The sequence below is a fragment of the Fundulus heteroclitus genome, unplaced genomic scaffold (genome assembly GCF_011125445.2).
Source record: "Fundulus heteroclitus isolate FHET01 unplaced genomic scaffold, MU-UCD_Fhet_4.1 scaffold_84, whole genome shotgun sequence".
NCBI lineage: Eukaryota > Metazoa > Chordata > Actinopteri > Cyprinodontiformes > Fundulidae > Fundulus > Fundulus heteroclitus.
The window spans coordinates 895493-923011 of NW_023397296.1; the positions used below are offsets into that span (position 1 = coordinate 895493).

General features: G+C 44.4%; 1 protein-coding gene across 1 annotated transcript in view; it reads right to left on the reverse strand.

The window, feature by feature from the left end:
- Positions 1-6407: 6407 nt before the first annotated feature.
- The window catches only part of alox12 (arachidonate 12-lipoxygenase), a gene marked incomplete at its 3' end in the record, with an annotated part of 121759 nt that continues 100647 nt past the window's right edge, over positions 6408-27519 (reverse strand). The window contains 3 exon segments of the mRNA XM_036134515.1: positions 6408-6578; positions 6719-6819; positions 17744-17865. Coding sequence (XP_035990408.1) covers positions 6408-6578; positions 6719-6819; positions 17744-17865 — 394 coding nt within the window.

Here is a 27519-nt window from a genome sequence, read left to right on the forward strand (position 1 = left end):
TTGTAAGACTTTGATGCAATGAACTGGTTCTTGTATAGGAATTGTTTGACAATGTGTATAATCTGACCCAATCTGTATAATCTGATTGATTTTGACTTGTAAAGTGCCTGAGATGATTATTTCATGAATTGGCGCTATATAATAACATTGAAGTGAATCATCTCTTTAGACCAAGTAAAACTATCACATTTTATGAGACAGTTATCTCATTTTAAAGATATAATCATCTACGTTATTACTCTTAGCAAGTTAAAGCTCCATAAAAATTTTAGACCAGCTTTTAGTTCCACTTTTTATTATGCACATCTGGCTACCTATAAATATAAAGTATGGCATGCCAAAAAACATTTTCAAGAAACTGCAATTTAGTAATTACCTTGCAATTTATATCTAAGCATTAAAAATGATTTCACCAATTTTCACAGCAAGATGGAATAACAACTATCCAACATTTTAAGATTTTGTAAAAACCTTTTCCTCTTTTACTACCTTTTGAAATTAATACTTGTTTCTACTTCTCCAAAATTATACCTCAAGAAAACTATTGTGCTGTCCTGGGGCCATATGCAGCTAGACAGCTGGGACAAAAGTCCCCACACAAAGCTTCCTTTTCTTGCGTTCTCTGAATAACCTTTATTCACAAATCTGGCTTTAAACATTCTTTTTGTAAAAAGACGAATATTTTCCAAGGCAGAAGCGTGTAGAACAAATTCAACTTCAACATTAGCAGTTTCCCTAGCTCATCGCTGAAAAGCAGCTTTTACCAGAGCAAAAATACGTCAAAAGATCTTTTATTTAAGGCAGTGCTTCTCAAATGGTGGGGCGCGCCCCCTAGGGGGGGCGCGGTGCAATACCTGGGGGGGCGCGTGTGACCCTGGGGAACAGGCTTTTTTTTTTTTTTTTTTTTTTTTTTTTTGGCCATAAAGTGTAATTACGCATCCACTACAGTAGGGCAGTGGCGCTCTCATTGTACTTTGTTCACGTTGCGACAGTGCAACATTTTACGACTTACAGGTTTGCCTTGGTTACCAATGTTGAGTCAACAGAACGCTCCGTCTGCGTTATGTCTACAGCCTCCGTTATCAACATAACAACCCCAACATGAAAAAGTTTTTAACAGGGGATGAAAGGGAAAGCGGGGAGAGAGACAAAGATAATGAGACAAAAGAAGTCACCCGAAAGCTAAGAGAGGAAATACGACGAAGCGTATTTAGCGCTTGGCTTCACGGTGATAAGTTGGAGAAAGGAAAAGACGCTGTGTTTGGTGTGTCTAAAAATGCTCGCAGCGGACAGCATGAGGCCAAATAAATTAGGCGCCCACCTAAGTACGTTACACCCCAATCACGCCGATAAGCCACTAGAGTTTTTTCAGCGAAACGTGCTGAATATTGCCAACAGTCATCCGCTTTGTGAGGCTTACTTCAGTAAACAATCGAGCGCTGTTAGCATTATATAAGGTGGCGTACCAAATTGCGCGTGCAAAAAGCCCCACACCATAGCAGAGGAGCTGTACTGCTCCTCATTTTGATCAAAAAAAGAAAGAAAAAATGAGCACAAATTGTTTAATTCATTTTGGTTTGTAGGTTCAACTGTTTTATATATTGTGCTCCTGAGTTAATGTTGCTGAACTGAATATATATTAGTTATTATTTTTTAGTTTATAGTATATAGTATATATATATAGTATATATATATAGTATATCGTTTTTGTAGTTTATTAGTTATATAATAATTAAATATTTATTGATCTGATTTAATTTTGCAATGGGTTGCAATTAGTTGGTCAAACATGTTTACAGTTTTTAAACGAGGATTTATTTATTTTTTTTAATTTCTTAAACACAATTTAATAAAGTATTCTTGTAAGTTTTGACCATATGTCTTCTTTTCTTTAATGTTAATAAGGATAAAAGTTATTGCAGCGATGGATAGTTCACGGTGGGAGTGGGGGGGGGCGCGAACAGTTTCTCTTGCTCGGGGGGGCGTAACAGAAAAATAATTGAGAAGCACTGATTTAAGGTGAGAGCACTCACTATCTCATGTAATTCACATAGAGATCTAACAAAGTTGTGTTGTCTCACTCTGATTAAATATGAACCCAAAACGTTTCTAACAGTTTTTACCATGGATTTCCTCTGACTAAGAATTAATTAATATCTTATTTATGTAATGTATTCACGACATGAATTCCTTGCTGTCTTAACAAAAGGCAGAACAACTATAACGTTACTTTCTATAATTATTACAGGTTCTGCTGAGATGTCAAATTCTGGAGAGTGCTTAGACACCCTGACACACAAATATGGATTAACTTAATTACAAGTGCACTCGTGAACTTGTTTTAGTTGATTAGTTTTCTTGATGTACTGTAGAGCGTGATGAGGTCTGTTGTGGTATTGTGTGCACTGGATTCAGGGGACAGTTGGTGTTGTCTGTCAAACCCAATCTTCTTAAGCTGAAAATTCAGTAAAGTTACAAGATATATATAACAGTTGCAGTTACAGCTCAAACGTCGTAACAACACTTCTAAATCTGAGTCTGACGCACAATTCAAATACAAACACGAAGCAGTTTGATTTTTGTCCGATTGACGAGCGAGCGAGAGAGAGAGAGAGAGAAACTGGTAAAGCAGCACATAGTAACAATAAGTCCAGCGCTCCATAAAGATGTTATTAATCAAGGAAATCTTTCTGATTGTTTCACAGCGGTTACCTGCAGCGGGTAAACACACCCACGACAACACACTTAGGCTCCCCGCAGCCCATTTCTATCGGAATATGCGCCAAAACTGCCCTCTTTAAAATGAACTGCACGGTGCAGTCTGCGCCTGTCTGAATTGCAATGAGAAGTATTACACATCTATGCGTGAGCATTATTAAAAAATTCCCCCAGGGACCCGCAGGTAACGACAGCGGTGTTCTTACGATGGAGTATTAGGGCCACACATGAAGAGAAAAATAATTTGCCATGACGAGATTAAACTGGTGCAGATCAGTTGATGCAGCGATGCATTTGGCCACCGGAGGCAGTGGCGACCCACCATCTTAAAATCTATGTATTGACATCTTAAAAATGGTCTTATAGCTTAAAAGATCATCCTGTTTTGGTTGATTTTGTAGCCGAATAGAAGAGATGTTCTCAAAGCATTAAATAAGCCTTTTGACTTTTAAAAATGTTGTCCTTTTAAGGTAATTTTAAGTTACTTTTTATTAAATTTGTCAATATCCTATGGAAGTCTGGACATATGGCAGCGGTGTTTCAGGTGACTTCGCCACACCGCCACGCCGCACTGCTACATGGAATCCAGTTGGACCTGCAATCTACAACACAGCAACATGTCTTCTGTCTGTGGACACAGTTTCATGTTGATTAGCTCAGAGGGGTAACATAGCGACTGTTAACAATAAAACATGACACTTCCTGTTGTCAGGGGGCGTGGCCTACGCAATGTCATCATTTGACCATTGGATATTGTAGGAGACCTAGTGGTGATCAACTACTGAAAGTTTGGTGGCTTTGTGAGTTTTTGTGTATGAAATATAACAGTTTTGTGTTTCATGGCGAGTAGGTGAACTTTGACCCCTGCTCACGCCCCTTCAGCATGCTCAAAAACTCACCATTTTGATAACTTTTAATTGGCGATGCCTTATGATCAGACTGCCCGAGTTTCAAGCCGCTCGCTCAAAATCTCTAGGAGGAGTTTGATCAAATACCAATGCTGTAAACGTCAGAAATGGGGTCAAAATCAGACCTTCAATCTAAAATGGCCGACTTCCTGTGATATTTACACTATGACATTAATTGTAAATTCTGAGCGTCTTGGTGAGCTCTACCACTGTACCAAATCTCATGTCTCTACGATGAAGTAAGTGAATAGCAAAGGGTCCTTTGAAAATTGCTAGGTGTCGCTCAGAGGGGTAACATAGCGACAGTTTACAGCAAAACATGACACTTCCTGTTGTCAGGGGGCGTGGCCTAAGTGATGTCATCATTTGACCATTGGATATTAAAGAAGACCCGATGATGATCAATCACAGAACGTTGGTGCCTCTGTGTGTTTCTGTGTAGGAGATATAATAGTTTTATTTTTGTGGCGAGTAGGTGAACTTTGACCCCTGCTAATGCCCCTTCAACAAGCTCAAAAACTCACCTTTTTGATAACTTTTAATTGGCCATGCCTTATGATCAGACTGACCGAGTTTCAAGCCACTCGCTCAAAATCTCTAGGAGGAGTTCGATCAAATACCACTGCTGTACACGTCAAAAATGGGGTCAAAATCAGACATTCAATCTAAAATGGCCGACTTCCTGTGATATTTGCACAATGACATTAATTGTAAATTCTGAGCGTCTTGGTGAGCTCTACCACTGTACCAAATCACATGTCTCTACGATGAAGTAAGTGAATAGCAAAGGGTCCTTTGAAAATTGCTAGGTGGCGCCGTTGAGGCATTTTTCTTTTGATTTTTGTGACGACCTTAAAATACAAAATTTTTAAACAGTCACCATGCATCTGCAAAGTTTGGTGAGTTTTTGAGTATGATAAAGCCCCCAAAAAGGCCCCTCTTTAGGGGGGCAGAATAAAAATAATAATAAGAAACAACACAGAAAAAAACAATAGGCCTTCGCAGCGCTTCGCTGCTCGGGCCTAATAATAAGAAACAACACAGAAACAATAGGCCTTCGCAGCGCTTCGCTGCTCGGGCCTAATAAGAAACAACACAGAAACAATAGGCCTTCGCAGCGCTTCGCTGCTCGGGCCTAATTAAAGTTATCAACGTTGTCTAACCAGTCAACAACTGATTATATAACACTTTCTGCTATAAATTGTCATGATGCAACCTGAAGGCTGCATTCTGAACATTTTCTGGCTCCTTCCCCAGTGCAGCCCTGATTGGGAACACCTGGCAGCATGCAATCATCTTGGACTCACTCCACCTGCTCTCACCACTATATATACTCACCTTAGTCTTTCCCTGATCACCGGTTTGTCTGCAGTCTCCTGAACACCATGCCTGTCCTGTTTCTGCTCATCTCCTGGTCCTGTTCCTGTCTGCTCCGGTCTGTTCTCGTCTGCCAGTTCCTGTACCCCTGCAACCTCCGTCTGGTAAAATGACTCTGGCTTTCATCGTCCACTTCCTGCTGCTTCAATAAACTCTGGAAACCAGGTCTGTGTGTGTGTGTGTGCTGTGTCCGGGTTCATCCAAGACAAAATCATGACAGAACGAACCGGTCAAAGGATGAACCCCGTCACACACAGAGCTTGTTTCAGGAGCTGGCAGGACTCTGTATTTGTCTCCGCTTCAGCCCAAGATCTCCATGGGTGCCTTCGCCTCTGGTTCGTCTCGCCGGGATCGTAGTCCACGATGCCCCGCCTTTGGTTCGTCTCGCCTGGGTCGCTGTGCCGCAACGCCTCGCCTCTGGTTTCGTCTCACCTGGGTCACTGTTCTGCGACGTCTCGCTTCTGGTTCGTCTCGCTGGGATTGTAGTCCACGATGCCCCGCCTCTGGTTCGTCTTGCCGGGGTCGTTGCTGCGACGCCCGCCTATGGTTCGTCTGGTTCCGGCGCTCTCAAGGGTTCCGGCGCTCTCAAGGGTCCTGCACTCATGGGTTCCGACGCCTTCCCCGCGTCCACTTGGTTCCTGCGGCGACAAGGGATCCTGCGCTCCCGAGGTTACTGCGCCCGAGAGGTACCTGGGCCTGAAAGGTTCCAGCTTTTTGTTTTGTTTTTGCCCCCATCTGGATACCCCCTCCTCCCGCCCAGGCAAGGTGGTTATTGGTCGTCTGGAAGCCGAACTTGAGGGGGGGGGGATGTCACGATGCAGCTTGAAGGCTGCATTCTGAAAATTTTCTGGCTCCTTCCCCAGTGCAGCCCTGATTGGGAGCACCAGGCAGGCTGCAATCATCTTGGACTCACTCCACCTGCTCTCACCAGTATATATACTCACCTTAGTCTCTCCCTGATCACCGGTTCGTCTGCAGACTCCTGAACACCATGCCTGTCCTGTTCCTGCTCGTCTCCTGGTCCTGTTCCTGTCTGCTCCAGTCTGTTCTCGTCTGCCATTTCCTGTACCCCTGCAACCTCCGTCTGGTAAAATGAATCTGGCTTTCATCGTCCACTTCCTGCTGCTTCAATAAACTCTGGAAACCAGCTCTGTGTATGTGTGTGTGCTGTGCTCGGGTTCATCCAAGACAAAATCATGACATAAATAAGTTCATAACTGCTAATTAATAAACCAATTGTTAGTGCTATTCATTACAGGCTCATAAACCTTGATCACAACCATTTGAATTAACTTTCGTTATAGCTATCCTTTGATTTTGAATGATATATTATTGAATTATAATTGCCAATTATAATTAATAATAATCTTCAGGTGTAATTGTATAACATGGTTGAAAACTCACTGCATCTGGTTGTGCTCGTCCCAGGTGCCATGTGATAGCCATCTGCACACAAGATTGACCCACATCAGGAAGCGTGGCCATGATCATTTCCATAGTCACAGCATCTTTGTTTGATGGCGGCGGTAGTCTCATGGTGCATGGGGTATTGGGTACCCAGGCACACCAATCAAACTAAAGACAACAAAACACTGGTTGTAGTGGAGACTGTAGATGGAGCAGCATTTCAGTTCCAATACATCATTAAATGGTTTAAAGCTGTGTCTTAGGTTTGGAAAATACAGAGCTTGTTGTGTTGAGTTAATTTTCGTTACCTGTCCATTGTTAGTTGCAGCATGCTGAGCTGTGCTGGTGAAGATGGCCACAGTCAACAGAGTGGAGAGTTCCTCTTTGGTGCTGAGCTTATTTGGCATACCTAAAAATGTAACCATAACACATAACACAGAAGAAAGAAAATTCTATGTTACTATGATCCTCCTCTCTTCTTTTGCTCCTCCACTGAAGAGGGGAGTTATTATATTGCTTAAGTGAGATCAGATAAGCTTCAGATTACATAGGCTAATGGTAAATTGAAAAAAAAATCCAGTTAATATTTTAGGTTTCATCCAAAATACAGCAATATTAGTGAAAAGTGTAGTCTTTCCAAAACATGTATTCAGGTAGAATGTAAGACGATGATATAAAGGGGACAAATCATTCAGCTATGCTACATATAAAGTGGATTAGTCTAAATTCCTTGTTAATATACAAATAATGGCAAGAGTTTAAGTTCCCCCTTTTTCAACTCTGTGTTAAGGTGTTTCGGAGAGCAACTCGCTTTGGTCCGGTCTCTTTAATTATTAAGAAGGCACATCAGACCAGCTTGTTCAACTTCACCCTGTTTGGCCATTTTTGTATCATGCTGGGGCACGGTGTGATGAACAACCGATGATTTATTTACTTATAGCTTCGGCATCCTTCAGCTTGAATTACAAAATCTGAGAAATGAAAATGGAAAATTTACAAGATTGGTAAGGTGAAAGTCCATGACTGTTGTTGTGTCATTAAGTGATATTTCACCACTAGGTGGGGCTTTGGCACTGACTGTAGACCAAAACAAGATGTGTGATAAGTCACGCCTTTCTCTATCTTCACTCCAGCTGCAAACCACTCCCACTTCCCCTTCTGATCCGTCACTTCGTATGGACATATTTGCAAAGGATAAATGCACAGAATTTCAGAGGAATATGTCTAGTGAAGAAGTAAGTAACTCAAAACGTTATAATGCTGTTTTGAGTGAAAATTTGAGTCCCCTGGATGTGCTCTCTGCTCTGAGGGTGCTATAGTATTTTATGAGCAGGGAGCACTAAGCCCTGCGCAGCTGTTCACATGCACGTACATGCTCGCACGGCTGGCCCGGATATGTAAACTAGAGACTGGAGAACACAGAGAGAGTGTGTGTGATGTCATTCCATAGTCCATCTAAAAACACACCTTTAGTTCTTCACAAAACAATTTTTTAATTCTTTCTATCTAAAATAATGAAATTCTTATTGCTCCTTTAAGTAAAAGATGTAAAATGACACAAAGATGTCCTGATGCATCTCAACAAGTACGGTAATCATATATGAAATGCACCGGATTATAAAATTTAAGGATTTTAGGTGAGTCTTATAGTCCAAAAAATACAGTAGGTCCTACTCAGTTTCTCCTCCTAACTTTCAATTCGATTAAATTCAATTCAATTTTATTTATATAGCGCCAATTCATGAAACATGTCATCTTAAGGCACTTTACAAAGTCAAATTCAATCATATTATTCAGATTGGTCAAAAATTTCCTATATAATGGAACCAGTTGATTGCATCAAAGTCCCAACAAGCAGCATTCACTCCTGGAGAAGCGTACAGGGAGAGTCGTCTGCATTGCCCATGGCTTTGCTGCAATCCCTCATACTGAGCAAGCATGAAATGATAGCGGAAAGAAAAACTCCCCATCAACGGAAAGGAAAAACCTCCAGCAGAACCAGGCTCAATATGAACGGTCATCTGCCTCGACCGACTGGGGGTTACAGAAGATAGAGCAGAGACACAACAAGACAGACAAAAAGCACAGAAGCACACATTTATCCAGTAATCTGTGTTTAACTTGTGCTCTAGGGGTGATGGAAGTCAAACCGCAAGTACGGGTAGGGATGAAGATGTTCACATCTTGGATAGAGAGGAACATTGGTTTTAAAGAGGAGTAAAGGGAGCCATTTTTGTGAAGAGAAACCACCTGTTGTTAAACAGGAGGGGTGGCCTCCGGGTCCAACTTTCCCCCTCTTACAATGCTGTTATTGCATGACTCAGCGCCCTAGGAACAATTAGCGGCTATCGTAGCACTAACGATCGGTTGGTAAACCGATTGTGCTCTTCTGGATACGATCAACTAGTTTTGATTGTCACACTTAAACTTGTTTTTTATATTTTATTTTCACTTTTTTTAATATATTCAATGTATATAAACACATCAGTATACTAACATAACATAATGCAAGAAAGGAAAAAGCACTCATGAGGAAAAAAAGGTCAGTGTATAAGATTAATACAAGTAATTACATTAGGTACTTTGTGTGAGAGATGTACCAATATGGTCTAAATATGTCTGCCAAATTAAAAAAAAACAAAACGTTTTATATCGTTTTTTGAGACAATTTGTAAGTTTTTTTCCAGAGGGATGCAACTCTTCATCTCAACAGACCACCTGCCAATGGGAAGAGGGGAGTCAGGTTTCCATGATGCTGCAATGTACTTCTTAGCCACACATAGAATAACTTCAATGAATTTGAGTTGTGCTTTGTTTAGAAAAAGGCGTATACTTGTAAAGTTCCCCAATAAACAAAGTTCAGGGTCCACTGGAACATTCTTTTGAGCAATCATGTCATGCTGCTGGTCTAGGTGTGGGTCTCTCTCCCTCTCTCTCTGCTACATTGTGTGACGTGCAGGTGTTTTGCGTCTCGGCTGATTAAGGCACCTACTTAAGGAGCCGAGACCAGGAGGAGGGCGTCAGTTCTTTCTTGCTACCAGCGTGGTACATGACCGACTTTAAACTCCGTCCCGAGTTCTTCCAAGCCAACCCTAACCCTGTGCTTTCGATCTCTTCCAGAAAATCGACCAAGAATCCTAGAAGCTTCCAAGCCTGGACTCTCTTCGAGGCCTGGAGCCCTCTGACTGTCAGTCTGCTTGGGTCCTCCTCTTTGCACTCACCTGCCTGACCACCCTCCATCTCTAACAACACTGGAGAGAGTCACTGGATAACACCTGGACCAAAGACACACTTCCCCCCGGACCCCTGCCAAGCACCAGCCTCCGTGAGTTCAGCCCTCTCCACCTTCCCATCAATCTCAGCCCTGTCATTTACCACTGCCCTCATCTTTCCCAGCAGAACCAAGAACAATCCGGCCAGAAGCATTACCCCCTTTGCTCAATAAAGAATCATTTTCTTATTGGAACTGACTGACTCCGTTGTTGCCTGATTCAGAGTTGTTTCTTTCAAATATGACAGAAAGAACTTACTATCCCGACTCTGGGGAGCAACTACGGAGCGCGGTCACTCATCAAGGACAATTGTTAGGGCAACATGAGACCCTTCTTCAGTCTATGAGCCAACAACAGAACCAACTCGTGCAGATGATGAATGTTTTGACCCATGGTTTTCAGGACCTAAGAAACCATTTAAGCGTGATTCAGCCTACCTCCACTCCTCCACCGGCAGCCCAGCCTCCCGCTGATCCCGCGTCGCTTACAGTCCCCGGTGTCGGGGTTTCCACCCCTACCCCCGAACCCTTCTTCGGTGAGTTAAATAAATCCAGGGGTTTTCTACTGCAGTGCTCCTTGGTGTTTAATGGGTCACCTCAGTCTTTTCCTGATGACGCCGGTTGGAAGAGCCTATGCAATTAGGAAACGCCAATTTAACCCCCCAAGAAAAGGATAGGCGTATGAGGGCAAGACTATACCTTTACTGTGGCGCTTTAGGGCATTTTAGGTTAAACTGTCCTGTTCGCCCAAAAGATCCCGTCCGCCAGTAATCCAGGGGATACTGGCGGGCGTATGCTCTAAAAACCCGGCCCCCTGGTTAGCGTTACAAGCCGTTATCTGCTTCCTAGACGCTCAACATCTAGTCACAGCCCTTGTTGATTCTGGTTCTGAGCAAAGTCTAATAGATCCTAGCTTAGTTAATAAATTGCGCGTCCCTGTTCGTTTACTACCTTCCCCCATTTCGGTCGCTGCCTTGGATGGCAGGCCCTTATCCACTATTACGCACCAGACCGTTCCACTGAAATTTATTTCTTCCGGTAATCATCACGAGAACATCTCGTTTCTTGTCTTCCCCACTAAACACTGGCCTGTAGTTTTAGGGCATCCATGGTTGGCTGTGCACAACCCCCATATTAATTGGAGGGAGTCACGATTTGAGACATGGAGCACCAGTTGCCTGGCCTCATGTTTACAGTCAGCCCTTCCTCGTTCTTCGGCTGGCTCTGCCTGTCTTGAGGCTTCTCCTGATCTATCCCAGGTCCCCCCCCCGAGTATCATGACCTCCAGTGGGTATTCAGTAAGGATCTGGCCCTCAGCCTACCGCCTCACCGTCCTTATAATTGTTCAATAAACCTTCTCCCTGGAGCTCCTTTACCATCTGCATGCCTGTATAAACTTTCTCAGTCTGAACAGGGCACCATGGAGATTTATAATTGTGTCCCTGTATAGATTACCGAGGCCTAAACCAGATAACAGTCAAAAACAAGTATTCCTTACCCCTGTTGGCTTCCGCCTTTGAGACGGTTAGGGGCGCAACTGTCTTCACTAAACTGGATCTCCGCAATGCCTAACATCTCGTCCGTTTTCGTGAAGGAGACGAATGGAAGACAGCCTTCAAGACCCCGCTCGGGCCATTTTGAGTATCTAGTCATGTCCTTCGGCCTTACCAATGCACCCGTCGTTTTCCAGGCCCTTATAAATGATGTTCTCAGGGACTTCATCAACCACTTTGTTTTCGTTTACCTTGATGACATTCTTATTTTCTCAAAAGATCCCAGCCAACACCTACAGCACGTCCGTCAGGTCCTCCAACGACTCCTCGAGAATCACCTGTTCATCAAGGCTGAGAAATGTGAGTTCCACCGCAAGTCCATCGGTTTCCTTGGCTACATCTTCGAGGGTGGACAGGTGAAGACCGACCCGGCCAAGGTTAAGGCAGTGGAGGACTGGCCCACACCCAAGTCCCGGAAGGATCTCCAACGCTTCCTGGGGTTCGCCAACTTTTACCGGGTGTTTATTAAGAACTTCAATGTCATTGCATCACCCCTTTCTGCCCTCACCTCCACTAAGCTAGCTTTTACCTGGACACCAGCTGCTGATCAAGCTTTCCAACTCCTCAAGAAGAGGTTCACTCAGGCTCCCATTCTCACCTACCCCGACCCTACGGCCCAATTCACTTTGGAGGTCGACGCCACGGATTCCGGAACCGGGGCCAATTCTGTCGCAGATGTCTTCTTCTGATGGGAAGCTCCACCCTTGTGCCTTCTTTTCTAGGCGTTTTTCCCCAGCTAAGAGAAACTATGATGTGGGAGACCGAGAACTTCTCGCCATCAAGCTGGCCCTAGAAGAATGGCGTCATTGGCTAGAGGGAACGGAGTTGCCCATCATAATCTGGACTGACCATAAAAACCTTTCTTACATTCAGTCAGCCAAATGATTCAATTCCCGGCAAAGCCGCTGGGCATTATTTTTCTCACGCTTTCATTTTACTATTACCTACCGCCCGGGCTCCAAGAATGTCAAACCAATGCCTTGTCCCGACAGTTCTCCACCATCTCCGAACCCATAGGTCCAGAACCCATCGTTCCCATGTCCTGGATCTCTGCCGCCACTGGATTGTCCCCTTTCGAAGCCTCCCTTGGCTACCAGCCCTCCCTCCTACCCTCCTCTTTCCCGGATTCAGTCCTCCCCTCAGTCAGGTCACACCTCCATCACTGCCGTAAGGCTTGGGACCGGACCAAAGCCACCCTCGAACACACCTCAGCCCAAAACAAAAGATATGCCGATCGCAAACGCTTACCGGCACCTGCTTACACTCCCGGACAGCAGGTATGGCTGTCGTCCCGTGACTTCCCATTGAAAGCTGTGACGAAGAAACTTGGTCCCAAGTTCCTCGGTCCCTTACAGATCGACCGTATCATCAGTCCCACTGCAGTCAGGCTCAAGCTCCCGCCTCACCTCCGTGTTCACCCAACCTTCCATGTGTCCCAGATTAAACCTGTCACTTCTAGCCCGTTGTGCCCACTGTCCAGACCCCCTCCACCCGCCCGGATCGTGGACGGGCATCCCGCCTTTACGGTGGACCGTATTGTGGCGTCCAGACCACGGGGTCGTGGCCTCCAGTATCTGGTCGACTGGGCTGGTTACGGCCCTGAGGAACGTTCCTGGGTTCCGCGCTCCTTCATTTTAGATCCCGACCTCATCTCGGCCTTCGAGGCATCGTCCTTGGGACGGTCGCCAGGGGGCGTTCGTTAGAGGGGAGGTGCTGTCATGCTGCTTGTCTAAGTGTGGGTCTCTCTCCCTCTCTCTCTGCTACAGGGTGTGACGTGCAGGTGTTTTGCGTCTTGGCTGATTAAGGCACCTACTTAAGGAGCCGAGACCAGGAGGAGGGCGTCAGTTCTTTCTCAAACGAACATTTGGACAGTTTTTTATGATATGTTTTTGGGACACATCAACAGGGGGAATGGTAAGAGATTATGTGACTCCAGAGACTGGACTGCACTATCGGTTACCATGGAGATCACAGATAAACGAACTCTGGAGGCCAGAAGTTGACATACTTAGATTGGACGGAATGACTGATTGGATAAACGTGTCGGCTGGGACATGTATGCATTATAAGTCCTCTCCACCAATGTGATGAAAGAAAGACTGTTATCATGCCCCTGAATGGGCGAACACATCTGATCCTTTAAAAGGCCTGTGGGGAATCAATCAGGACACACTCTCTCTCTCTCTCTCTTAACTAATGTCAGCATTGTTGTGTAAAAGATCAGTAGTGAACCGAAGCCTTTCTCTGCATTTTAGATTAAATATGGTAATTATAATTATGGTTTCATTTACTGCTACAGAAGTATACAGTAGAAACACCACATTATTCAATAAAGGACCAGGGGTGACCGCAGCATGGTCAACAAACAGTAACAAATCTATACCGGTTGATAATACCTGAAAGGCTGTTTTTACAAAATTCTGTCCAAATTTGCTTATCAATTTTAACGTTGAGGTCTAACTCCTATTTAATTTCAAACTTAGGCAAACCTGGTTTGGGGCCTTCATCCAACAACAGGAAATACATTTAGAAATAAATATGTGTGTGTTCCCAACATAAAGAACCCTTTCAACTTCATTCATGATAGACAGAGTCATTTCAGGACACCAACTAGCTCTCAAAAAGGATCTTATTGGAGATAACAGAAAAAAGGTTTGATTAAGCAATTTATATTTCCTCTTCAGGTGTTCAAATGACGAGATAAGTCCTTTATCGAAGCAATCCTCCAAATGTTGGTTTCCCTTATGATGACATAAGTCCAGAATCTTATTATCAAGAGTCATGGGTATGAGTTAATTTTGCTTTTTAAAGGTGTTTTAGGTGACATTCGCACCTTCAATCTAAGACTTTTGTGAATCTCATACCAGATTTTTATCAGATGCCTCAATATGGGATTATCTGTTTACAATCAAAGGATTATGCTTATAAATAAAGTCACTGTGGACCCTTTCTTCCAGTAGGTGCAATCTGTTTTGTATCTAGGAGGAAGCATCCCTGCCCTCAAAAAGGGATGAGTTTTTAGACCTTGGTTGTCGAAGTCTCCCTAAACCATAATCCCATGTTAGCTTTACCATGGATATCCGGGGTACCTTACAATTCCATAAAAATTGTTTGACATATCAATTGAGAGCTTTGAAGAACGACTGTGGTGATGGAATGGGCTTGGATTGAAACAAATATCGCAACCTTGGTTGTATATCAATTTTTATACAATTAACTCTTCCCATCAAGATGAGAGGCAAGCCCATCCATGTACGCAAATCATCCTCAATCTTACTGAGCAGTGGACAGGTACAGGTTTTTGAGGTTGTTGTCCACAAATTCCCCAAATAATTTTATACAAGTCATAGGCCACCTAAATCGAGTTGTGTGCTGGAGTTCAGAGTGATCAAAATTTGTCAATTAAATAATTTTGCTCTTTTCCAAATTCACCTTATAGCCCGAAACACCACTTTGAGAGCATGCCTCCTGGTCAAGTATCTTGGTATGAAGTTCAGTGTTGCGTCCTGCCAGCTCAGTGCATTTACCTTCAAGCACGCAGATGTCTAGGTCACTAGTAGCTTGATCCTGGTTTGCCACAATAGTCTGTAATTCAGTCTGTGAGGCTGGGAGTTACTGAAACTCGAAATGCTCATTAATGCAGCGCAAGATTAACTATAACACTTCTTTGCACAGTTCCTTAAACATTTCGTAAGTTTTATCTGGAGGCTTGCCTAGAGGGAGGGTCGCTACAAGGACCGCAACTATCTGTGGTACTAGCTCCAGCTTCAGTAGCTTGGCTGTAGGTGGATTTGTCTTTGCTGGAGATGTTTGGCTTCAGCATTTTGGATTTTCAAGTTGATAAAGTTCTTAGGGCGATATCTACTCACACCTTTGTGGTCTATAGTCAAACAGGACGCACAGTATCCCCCATTCTGTTCATCATGGGGATGAACCTCCTGATTACAGCAGCACCAGTTACAGCAGCAGGGAGCAGACAACCCCCACTGAAAAGATTCATGGATGACCTCACCATAAAAACCACAGCACATGTGCAGGCAAGGTGGATCCTGAAGACTCTCGGGGCTTTAGCATCATGGGCGAGAATGGCTTTTAAGGCCAAGAGGTCACGGAGCATGGTGATAAGGCAGGGGAAACTAACAGAGGCTTTCAAACTGCATGTCCAAGGCGAGCAGATCCCTGCAATCAGGAAAAACCAATCTCCCTGATTGTCACCATCGAACCTAGCCAGGTGGGGCTTGAGGGAGGACCCGCTCTGCAAGTTGTGCGGGAAGAGGGAGACACTGGCCCACATTCTAGCAGGGTGCTAAATTGCTCTGGCTCAGGGGAGATAAAGGTGGCAGCATGACCAAGATGATGGGCAGTGACCTGGCCACCACTGCTGACCCGCCAGCTGGAGAGTGTAGCGGTTAAGGGTAGAAACACCCCGTGAAGGTTGGGCAACATCTGATGACATCAGCTCCAGGCCAAAAGCCACCCACAGTCACTTTAGGGAGTGGATGTATGTATAGCATCACATGATGTATTCAACAAACAAGCACAGTATAAAGATGATTTTGTAGGTCACGGAGAGGAGCACTGACAAAACACATCTACATCCTGTCATGGTTTAGTTTTAGTCTGGCTTTTTGCCTGTTAGTTTTGAGTCCCTCCTCCTCCCATTCAGCTCACCATCCACTCCCCCAGCTATCAGTCTCACCTGTTGGTCACTAATTAGTCAGAACTCACTCCACCTGCCAGCCTCCCTACAAAAGCCCCCCTCAGTCTTCTCTTCCCTGCCGGTTCGTCATCAGACTCTACTCTCTCCACGCCTGTCAGCCTGGTTTGCCCCTGCTTGCTACTGTAACTCTGCCACCTTTGTGTCTCTACCTTAGCCTGCTGTTAGATTTACCTGCCTCATCTGTGCTTGCTGCTGGATTTACCTGCCATCCCTCTGCTTCAAGTAAGGCCTTTTTAACTGTGGATTTTCCTGTCACCTCTGAGCTTCAACAGACCTCTGCCTGCTGTTGGATTTACCTGCTTCATCTGTGCTTGCTGTTGGGTTTACCTGCCTCATCTGTGCTTGCTGTTGGGTTTACCTGCCTCATCTGTGCTTGCTGCTGGATTTACCTGCCTCATCTGTGCTTGCTGCTGGATTTAACTGCTACCCCACTGCTTCAAGTAAGGCCTGTTTAACTGTGGATTTTCCTGTCACCTCTGAGTTTCAACAGACTTTTGCTAGCTGCTGAATTATCCTGCCACCTCTGAGCTCCTAGTTTGCTCACTGCCTCGTCGCCCGGATCTCCTACTGCCTCTGTTCTCCAGCAGCCCTGCTCCCAAGAACTCTCTCCGGTCCATCAGCTCCTGCTCACATCTACACCCCTGTTCCAGTCCAGTCCTGCCTCTCTGGTTTCATCATTCACTGCTCATCTACCTTTCAATAAACTCTCAGTAAATTGCCCCGTGTGTGTGGTGTCAATTTTGGGTTCATGACACATCCCTTCCGTGTGCAAGAGTGCCCCCTACTTAAACTTTTTGATCCACTATGCAAAGGTACTGCTTATAAGGCTGAGTTTTTTTCCTATAACTCTTCAGACTGAAGAAGTCTGTCAGAGATGAGACAAAATGTTTCAACTAAGAAGAACCCATCCAGAGGACCTACTCATTCTCTTTATTCTTTTCGACACAAAGGTGGTCTTACACTTTAGGGTATTGAAGAATATGTAGTCAGTGAATGGTGGTGAGGGTGTGGTAGAGGTGACTGGGTTTGTAATAATTAAGAACTAATAGTGTCCTGGTTGTGTCAAAAGTGACCATATATCAAAAGTGCTGACATCATCTTAACTACACAATTCTTTGGGAAATTAATTTAAAAAAAAAATTAAAGTATGTGTATTTTTATATTATTTAAAGCTACCAGTGACAGATAATTATATTTATAAATCAGTGGGAAAAGAATTTGAAAGACAAAAAGCATACCATGCTCTATAGCAGGGGTCTTCAATGCAAGTCCTTAAAGGTATACTATGCAACCGGGGTTGATTTTCCAGCGAGGCTCCCCCCAGAGGGCCAAAGTAAAAGTGCCCTGACATAAAGATGCTCAGCTGTTCTGGTTTCTCCGTCAAGCCAGGCGCGGTTGTTTTGAGCTTAGCAGACAGGCGAACGCCACGAAAATTAAAAATACGTCAGTACAAACAATGACTAACACAGTGAAAGTATGAACATCAGGCTTCCCGCAGCGCTATCTTGGCGAGAAAATTAAAAGTTTCTCACCTAAAATCTAATATAAAATGTGCTATTGCTATTATACCCTGCCTCTCGCCCATTGACAGCTGGAGATAGGCACCAGCACCCCTCGTGACACCAATAGGGATAAGCGTGTTGGAAAATGGATTTATGGATGGCTATTTCTATTGTAATTAACATGCTGTTTTTACACCTATTAACTGGACATGAACCTTATTTATATACTCTGAAAAAGTAAATTTAAAAAAAGAAGTCTCCCTCTAAAATGAATACAAATTACTTACCAAAGTCGGGAAGCTCAGCGAAACCTTCCTGTGATATATCTTTGGTCCATGCTTGTAGCTCTGGGTCCTTCTGAACATCTTGGTCTGAGTGATAGTACAGGCTCACCACATCTGAGACAAAACTGAACAGAGCCCTACAGTTATTCATTATTGAGATATAATAAACTGGAGACTGCTTTACACATATTTTCTGTATGATAATACACAAAGGGTTCAAAAACATAGTATTTGGAGGTAATCTGGTGAAGTTAACCAAAACCCAACATCAAATAAATATGAGAGGGAATTAAATATCTTTATGTGTAGTCAACCCCCGTGTCCCATATGGATCATTAAACCCTTGTCTTATTGAGAACTGTGACCTTCAAAAGGACCATAGAGTCATTTCAGGAAGTGATTCTGATCCTGGCAACTTCACACTCAGCTGTGATCAGCTCCAGTGAAGGCCTTCAAGAGTTATGAAATACAGTTATAGACCTTCTCTAGATCCAGAAAGAAAGTTACACACCCTAAACTCCCTTGACCCCTGAGTAATTCCACAAGAAAAAACATCAGTGCCCGTATTCACAAAGAATCCTAAGACTAAAAGTAACTCTTGGCGACATAATTTTAAGAAAAATATGTAATTTTTTTCGCGGACTTTTACCTTGGTAAGATAAACCTTACTTACAAAGCACATGTGACCTTAAAAGAACTCTGAAAGTGAAAAAATGTTAAGAGTAGTGAGGAGGACTTTTAATGGGTCTAAGAATGTCTTTTGCAAGGAAGATGGTGGAAACAGAGAGAGCTGTTTTGTTGATCCACCACCTGAACAGCACATAAACTTTATGACAATCATGTGATTGATTATAAGTATAGATAAGGGTGACAGTGACACAGACGTTAGGAAATTTTTCCTGCAATTGGCAGGTTGCTGGTTCAATTCCGCGCTTTAACCATCTCAATTGTTGTGTCCTTGAACAAGACACTTCTCCCGAATTGCCTGCTGTCGGTGGTCAGAGGGTCCAGTGGTGCTGTTGTATGACCTCTGTCAGTTGTCCCCAGGGCAGGGCTCATATGTGCAAAGGATAAACACACAGCAGAACAGCATCACCTTTTGGAGGAACATGTCTAGTGGAGGATTCAAGCCGGAGCGGCAGAGTGATAAGACTTTCCATCAAGGACACTTGCCTGCCGGAGGACGGCCTTCATGGACATACAGATTTCCACACAACATGCACCCAGACACACATATGCTCACAAATACAGATGACTTTACCCGACCAGAACTCAAATGTTTACCTTCTGCATATATAGGCCCGTTTACACTACACCTAAAAACCGAGCCATGCCGAGACCGGTCCTAGCTTGGTCCAGTTAACTGAGATAAATGCAGCCGTTTACACACACAGGAGTTATCTCGGTTATGGTTCCTTGGTTGCTCCTCGCCTCCTAGTGGCGATCTGCGTTACTACCGCTCTCTGGGATTGAAGGCGGGACCGAGCAAATCAAAAATGGCGGCACCCTTCACATTCAGGATGTTATTGTTAGACAGATTCGGCTTTTGGGACGTGGATAAGACAAATTAACGTCTAATAAGGATTTACAGACGCGGGAAACAACAACAGACGCTGAGGTTCATAAGCAGAATCATCTCTGGAAACCGTGTGGCACGGTAAGGAAGCTAGTATTATTATGAATGTCTGAAATTTGTCTGAATGGAGTGTGAATCGGGACGTGCAGCCAGACACGCCGGGAAACCCGCGGACAGTCAGCTGACTGTAAGGGCATGACGCGGTCTGCTCATGCGCTCCTCGTTCTCAGGGAACCGGGATAAAAAAAACCAGTCCGAGACCTACTGATGAACTGGTCTGCAGTTAGCGCGGTCCGGTTATCGTTAGCGCGGTCTGGTTCAGTTTGCTGACCATTTACACACAAGAGTTATCTCGGTTACCGAGCTCGGACTGGTCTCGGCTCGGTTAAAAAAGTGTAGTGTAAACGGGCCTTATGTGTCTCGTCATTGATTGTGCTTTTTGTGCAAATGAGTTTTTTTTGTCGGATGCTTCACATTTTGTGTGGAAACACAAATTGTGCAGCACCTGTCTTTTTTTCTTTCCCTCCACTCGCCCAGTGTAAATCTTTTTTCAACAGATCTCAAGGCAGCGCCTAGGGACCCCGTGTAAAGCGGGGTCTGGGGCAGTTTGGGGAACGCACCTCACGGCTGCGCTATTTAGCAGCGGCCTACTGGGTGTGTTCCTGGCAACGCAAGGCCTCAGTCAATCGTTCCCCCAAAATGTTTGTTAAGTGTATGTGATGGACGGTTGTACTGGAACTGAAATTTCGATTGTAATGCAAATTGCAGTTGACTAATAAAATTGATTGATTGATTGATTGATTGAAGTAGTAAGTAACTCATAACTTTTTAACGCTGTTAGCAAGAGAACAATTTTATCCGCTGGGCGTGCTCTCCACCATTTTGTGCCCGGCGGTGGCATTTTATGGGCAGGGAGGGGCTAAGCCCTGAGTGGCAGCTATTCACGTGCACATATGTGCATGCGCAGCCTGCCAGGCTATGTGAACAAGAGACTGGAAAACAATATAGAGAGATTGTGTGTGACTGTTACGGCTGTCGATTTTCAGCAAGTAGTGCAGACTGGGCTCTACTTTAATCATGCAGAAATGACTGTGGCAGCATGTGCCTGGGATTGGCTGTAAGGACACTGGACCCGCCTCCAACATAATGAGCTCTTGTGTGGACCATTTTCAAAAGCCACGGACCAATAAAGACCTTCTTCAACCCTTTAAAAGACTCTCTGAAAGCCACATTAATGGAGCTGCGTTTGAACAGTCAACACTGTTGGCTTCCCTGTGCTGTTTGCTTGTTTTGTGAATCACTATTGGATTGGGAACCTTGTGAATGCTCTAACTTCTCCCATTTAAATCTGATATAAATTGAGTCTTTTTAGTTTAACAAGCTGAAAACTATTAACCAGTCAAATTTGGAGAAGTCGATCAGGAGAGAAGTAGATCAGGGTGTATCATGAGAGGAGTGACTTTATCTCATCGCTTTGCAAGAGCTTTACAGATTATTTTAATATCAGCATTAATAAGGGATGTAGGTAGAAAACACAAGATCTTTGCCTGGCTTAAGCAGGAGACTAATGGTAGTAGAATTCATATTAGCCGGGCATTTGATTTTCCTGCAACATTCTGTGGAAGGTTGGTGCCAGAATATTCCAGAATTCTTTGTAAAACTCAGCTGGAAAATCCATCTGGACCTGGAGCCTTTTTGTTGGGCATACTTTTGAATGCTTCCTGAATATCGACTGTTGTCAGCTGTTAATCCAGGGTCATTGTTTGACTGTCTGATAATTTAGCAAGTGTTATTTTATCCAGAAATTGCTCAATGTCATTATCTGATGGGTTTATTTACGACATGTATAAGGATTTGTAGAAAACTCAGGTGATGTTTATACTTTCAGGGTCATGTAATGTATTACCAGTTGAGTCTGTAACTGCAAATAGTTTTTTCTTCATTTATTTTTAGCTGATTAGCTAAGAATCTTCCTGACTTATTGCCATGTTCAAAGGTTTCTATTCAAAGACTTTGGCTTATTTTGCTTTTGAATATATTTGTTTAATTCTAATTTTGTGTTACGGATTTTACCCAGCTTTTCCTGTTCCTGGGAGGTTTCTAGAAACTTAATTTTGTCTTCTAATTCCTGAATCGTTTTGTTTTCTATCTGAGAATGAAATTATTTTACCTCTCATCACTGCTTTCCTGCCTCCGAGGGGTTAGATGCTGATGTCCCTGGTAAATCCTTGTACTCCAAGTATGAAGCCCACTCTTCTTTAAAATATTTGATAAATTCTTCATCCTTAAACAATGATTAATTAAGTCTCCATCTTTTATGTTGTGGGGTTACTTTGTAATTTATTATGGTTAAAGAAACAGGAGAATAATCACTGACAGCAATATGATGTACTACCGCATCTAAAAAGTCAGACAGCAGCGAGCTGCTGATTGAGAAATGGAGTAGGAATAATGGACATTTAAAAAGAAAGATACTCATATTCCTTACTGTTAGGATGAAAAGCTTGCCATGCATCGCAACGAACACAGTCACTCATGTATTGTTTGACTACATTTAATGATCGTCCCTGTTGTATTCAACCTGTCTTTTTCTTCATTTAGACCAAAGTTGAGGTCACCTCCAATAAATAGAGAGCAATCCAGGTGTTTTGAAAGTGCATGGAAAGGTTTGTGGAAAAATGAGGGGTTATCAACATTTGGGCCATATATACTGAAAATACATAACTTTTGGTTCTGTATGGATATCTTTATTGTGAATCTACGTACAGGATCTATAATTTTGTAAAACTAACGTTTTTGTGGATTAAAATTGCTACTCCTCTTTGTCCAGAGTTATAGCAGGCAGAAAACACATTAGGGAACACAGGTTACTTAAGACCACTTACAGTTCGAGCTGACTTATGAGTTTTTTGCAATAAGACAACATATGCCCTTAATCTTTTAAGTTGGTTAAAAATCTTCAACTTTTTCTCTCTGGTGCCAGCTCCATGTATATTCCATGTCACAAACCTTAGACTGACCATAGGTGTAAGTGAGAAGCTGAAGCTGGAAAGTACATGTCCCTATAGAAGATATACATAGACTCAGGTAACATCATATAAAATACTTGTGATTGTCTGATCCACAGGAAAGAAGCAGATAAATAACATAAAGAAAGAAAAATAACTATTAAAGTGTAGAGAGTGAGAAGGGGTGAAAGAAAAGGATTACAACTCATGACCCATAAACCCAGCCGTGACAAACCAACATAACATGCCAACGTGCTGTTGAGCTGTGCATACATTTAATTTAGACGCATAGAGTGCGTACAGAACGAAATTTCGTTTGCATACAGCTTGAAATTTACAGTAAATTGCAGTAGATTACAGGATAAGATAAGGTTACATGGTAAAGTGCAGCAGTGATTTAACAGTACAAGAATTGAAATGTAAACAATGCAGGACAAAGACACAGTGTGCGATCCCAGTGTACAGGTGAGTATTCCTTAAAAACCATTTGTATGTGCAGAAATGATTTGTGCAAGAATGCATTTTAGAGATTGAGAGTTCGGCAGCATCTGTAATGCTGGATAAGGGCGCCGTCCGTCCGTCTTCTTCCGCTTTTCCGGGGTTGGGTCGCGGGGGTAGCAGCTTCAGTAGGGAGGCCCAGACGTCCCTCTCCCCGGCCACTTGGGCCAGCTCCTCCGGAGGAATCCCAAGGCGTTCCCAGGCCAGCTGGTAGACATAGTCCCTCCAGCGTGTCCTGGGTCTTCCCCTGGGCCTCCTCCCGGTGGGACGTGTCCGGAACACCTCACCAGGAAGGCGTCCAGGAGGCATCCTGACCAGATAGCCGAGCCACCTTAACTGGCTCCTCTCGACGTGGAGGAGCAGCGGCTCTACTCTGAGTCCTACCCAGATGACTGAGCTCCTCACCCTATCTCTAAGGGAGAGCCCAGACACACTACGGAGAAAACTCATTTCAGCCGCTTGTATCCGGGATCTCGTTCTTTCGGTCACGACCCAAAGCTTGTGACCAAAGATGGAACGTAGATCGACCGGTAAATCGAGAGCTTCGCCTTTTGGCTCAGCTCTCTCTTCACCACAACGGATCAGTACAGCGCCCGCTTCACAGCAGACGCTGCACCAATCCGCCTGTTGATCTCCCGCTCCATCTTCCCCTCATTTGTGAGCAAGACCATACGATACTTGAACTCCTCCATTAGGGGCAGCACATCCTCCCCAACCCGGAGGAGGCACTCTACCCTTTTACGGTTCGAGACCATGGTCTCAGATTTGGAGGCACTGATTCTCATCCCGGCCGCTTCACACTCGGCTGCGAAACGCTCTAGTGAGAGCTGTAGATGAAGCCAATAGGACCACGTCATCTGCGAATAGCAGAGACGCAATCCTAAGGCCACCAAAACGGATCCACTCAACACCTTGGCTGCGCTTAGAAATTCTGTCCATAAAAGTTAAGAACAGAACCCGTGACAAAGGGCAACCTTGGCGGAGACAAACTCTCACCAGAAAGGAGTCCAACTTACTGCCGGCAATGTGGACCACACTCTGACACCGGTCATACAGAGACCTGACAGCCCTTATTAAAGGGCCTGGTACTCCATACTCCCCACAGGATCCCTCGAGGGACACGGTCGAATGCCTTCTCCTGTTCCGCAAAGCGCATGTAGACTGGTTGGGCAAACTCCCATGCACCCTCCAGGATCTTGCTGAGGGTGTAGAGCTGATCCAGCATTCCACGGCCAGGACGAAAATCGCACTGTTCTTCCTGAATCCGAGATTTGACTATCCGACGGACCCTCCTTTCCACAACCCCGGAATAGACCTTACCAGGGAGGCGTGTGATTCCTCTGTAATTGGAACACACCCTCTGGTCCCCCTTTTTAAATAGGGGGACCACCACCCCAGTCTGCCAATCGAGGGGAACTGACCCCGATGTCCACGCAATGCTGCAGAGCCAGGTTTACCAACACAGCCCCACAACACCCAAGCCTTAAGCTACTCAGGGCGAATCTCGGCTTCCTCCCGGCTTCCTCCCCCACCATCAGAGCCAACTCACCACCAGGTAGTGGTCGGTGGAGAGCTCTTCACCCGAGTGTCCAAGACATGCGGCCACAGGTCAGATGAAACGACAACAAAGTCAATCATTGAACTGCGGCCTAGGGTGTCCTGGTGCCAAGAGCACATGTGGACACCCTTAGGCTTGAACATGGTGTTCGAGATGGACAATCCATGATGAGCACAGAAGTCCAACAACAGAACATCACTTGAGTTCAGATCGGGTGGGCCATTCCTCCCAACCACGCCCCTCCAGGTCCCACTGTCATTGCCCACGTGAGCGTTGAATTCCCCCATCAAAACGAGGGAGTCCCCAGGAGGGGCACTCTCCAGTACCCCCCCTAAGGACTCCAAAAAGGGTGGGTAATCTGAACTGCTGTTTGGTGCATAAGTACAAACAATAGTCAGAACCCATCCCCCCACACAAATGCGGAGGGAAGCCACCCTCTCGTTCAGAGCCAGAGCCATGCGTCAAGGTGAGTCCAACTATCTCTAGTCTCCACCAGAGAGGTGACATTCCATGCCCCAAGAGCCTGCTTCTGCAACCGAGGATCGGAATGCCAAGGTCCCCGCCCTCTACTGCCACCCATTGCACAATGCACCCGACCCCTTTGGCCCCTCTGATAGGTGGTGACCCCATTGGAAGGGGGACTTGTGTCACCTCTTTGACGCTGAGCCCCGGCCGGGCTCCAAGGGTAAAAGCCCGGCCACCAGGCGCTCGCCAACATGCCCCACCTCCAGGCCTGGCTCCAGAGTACCGTGTTCCCTCACCCGTGTCCGGGCGAGGGAACACAGCACTCTGGAGCCAGGCCAGAGTCCATTTATTGTATTCATCATAAGGGGGTTTTGGGCTGTTCTTTGTCTGGTCCCTCGTCTAGAACCTGTCTGCCTTGGGTGACCCTATTAGGGGCTTAAAGCCCCAGACAGCATAGCTCCTAGGGTCATTGAGACACTTAAACCCCTCCACCACGGTAAGGTGGCAGCTCAGGGAGGGCCACACTATCTGTTAGCTGCTATCCCTTTTCACAATAAGAAAGTAATGTTAGGAATTCAAATTTGCCATTTGTTCATGAACAACCATTGCTTTTTTTCAAGTATTCTTTTAAATACAGTTAAATACTGAATAATCACTTTACTTTTGCTTTGTGTGGTGGTGTTATTCTATCAAGTGGGCACAAGAGGGCGGTGTGGAGCAGCTGTTGGTTGTTGTTTTCCCCACGCACCTGTTAACCACCATCATCGGCTGCCAATCACTCAATACCTGAGTGTTCTCTTTCATGGTACCTCAAGCCTCGGAATAATCCTCATGATTCTGTCCTTGTCTTTTGCTCAGCCTATCAACCAGTTCTCCATGCTTTTCTTTCAAAGTCCCTTCTTGGAAGAAATCTGGAAACGTCTTGTAACTACTTAGTTCGCTTCGAGCCAAGTAAGTAGTGCAACTTGCTGACAATGATCCTTTTTGTTTCTGTTGTGGAAAATATAATTGTTATATTAATCTGGCATTTGTATGGAAAGTAATAAGGTACTTCTGACCTCTAAACTGTTTCTCCCCTTTAAGACAGAAAGCACACAGTTCACAGGATGTTTGCTTTGAGGTCTGAGGGCTGTTTTATGGTTGTCGAGGTCATTTGGCTTGACCCCTGATAGGACGTTTTGGGTACTAAATCAGCCGTACTGCATGGAAATCTTGAGAGAAGAGCCTCTATGTTTTGAGGACAGATAGAACCTGGAGACACGGTGTCTGGGCTCACAACCCCCAACCTAATCGGGTGGGGTTAGTTAGTGTGATAAAAGAAGCTGCAGAGCCTGGGAGAAGGACGTGGGCAAAATAAGCTTGTAAGTTGTCCTTGTCTCTGGAATTGCAAATAAATTAAATACGCTTATTTTAAATGTTTGCCTCTGATGATCTGTTTTTCCTTTACTATCAAATTTTAACCGGGGTAAGACGGGCCTTCAGAAATAAGCAGGAGGAGGCCCATATTAATTTCAAAAGTTCCAGTTCCACGGTCGGCAGTCTCAGTCCTCCTGGTCATGAAACTATCTTCCCAGAGATTTTTGCTCTCTGCCTCTCTACCTGCTCGGACGCTTTTTTCTCTACTCCCTGCTTGCTTACATATTCCTGCCTTTCAATTTTTATCTCCTTTTTATCTCTAAGTTAAAACTACAGAAAGTTGGATTTAGTTATTTTATTAATTTTTTTTTTCCTCTCCTGTGGACTATTTTAGTTTTATGCTAATCCATACAAGATGCCTCTTTACACCCCAGAGGAGTCAGTTCTCAGGAAAAACCTCCTTATGGAAAGAATTCAACATAAAGTGGATATGGAGAAGAACCACACGATTCAAAAGATGCCTCACTTCAACACAGAGGGCTTTGACAACCTTCTACAGAAAATAGCCGTTATGGAGCTGAAAATCTGATGACTTGAAGTGAATTATGATGTAAACACCGTGTATGGAAATGAAACAACCTGTGATTCCGAACGGGACCACCAACTCAGCAACTCAGTGAACAGTTCCCTGAGGAAAATGAGAATCCCTGGACCACTCTGGGTGCAAGGCCAAAGGATCAACGAACCCCACACCTAGACAAAGAAAACTGGCTGATACTACAGAGAAGTGTCCCAAAAAAGTGAAACAACAATGGGCTGTTCTCACAACAAATGATAGGAGTAAACCTGCTGGAAATGTTGGAATTGGGTTACTAAACAGATTCGCTCCACTCCAACATGAAACCCAGGAGGATCACAACAATCAAAGGTATGTCAACAATCTTCGCTCTAACCTACCAGAGAAAAAACACGCCACAGGGCCAAGGACACTGACATTATGCAATGGATTGTAAGTGGGATTAAACATTTCTGTAACAAGAAAAACACAGAGGTGTTGATTTATAGTTCTTTGAACAATACCCTGGTGTCTAATGTATCAGACATCCTTCCAAGGATCGTGAAAGAACGCCCGACCTTGGAAAAACTCATAATCCAAACTGAAGCCCTGGGCGACACCACCCAGACAAAAAAATCAGAAGTATTGAAAAAGCATTACATTCGTCTGCTAAATCTAGTTGATGGCCTTAATGTCAAGGTGTTTCTCAGTGGCCCTCTTGTCCCCGTTAATTGTGGAGATGAGATTTGTTTCAGAGTTCTG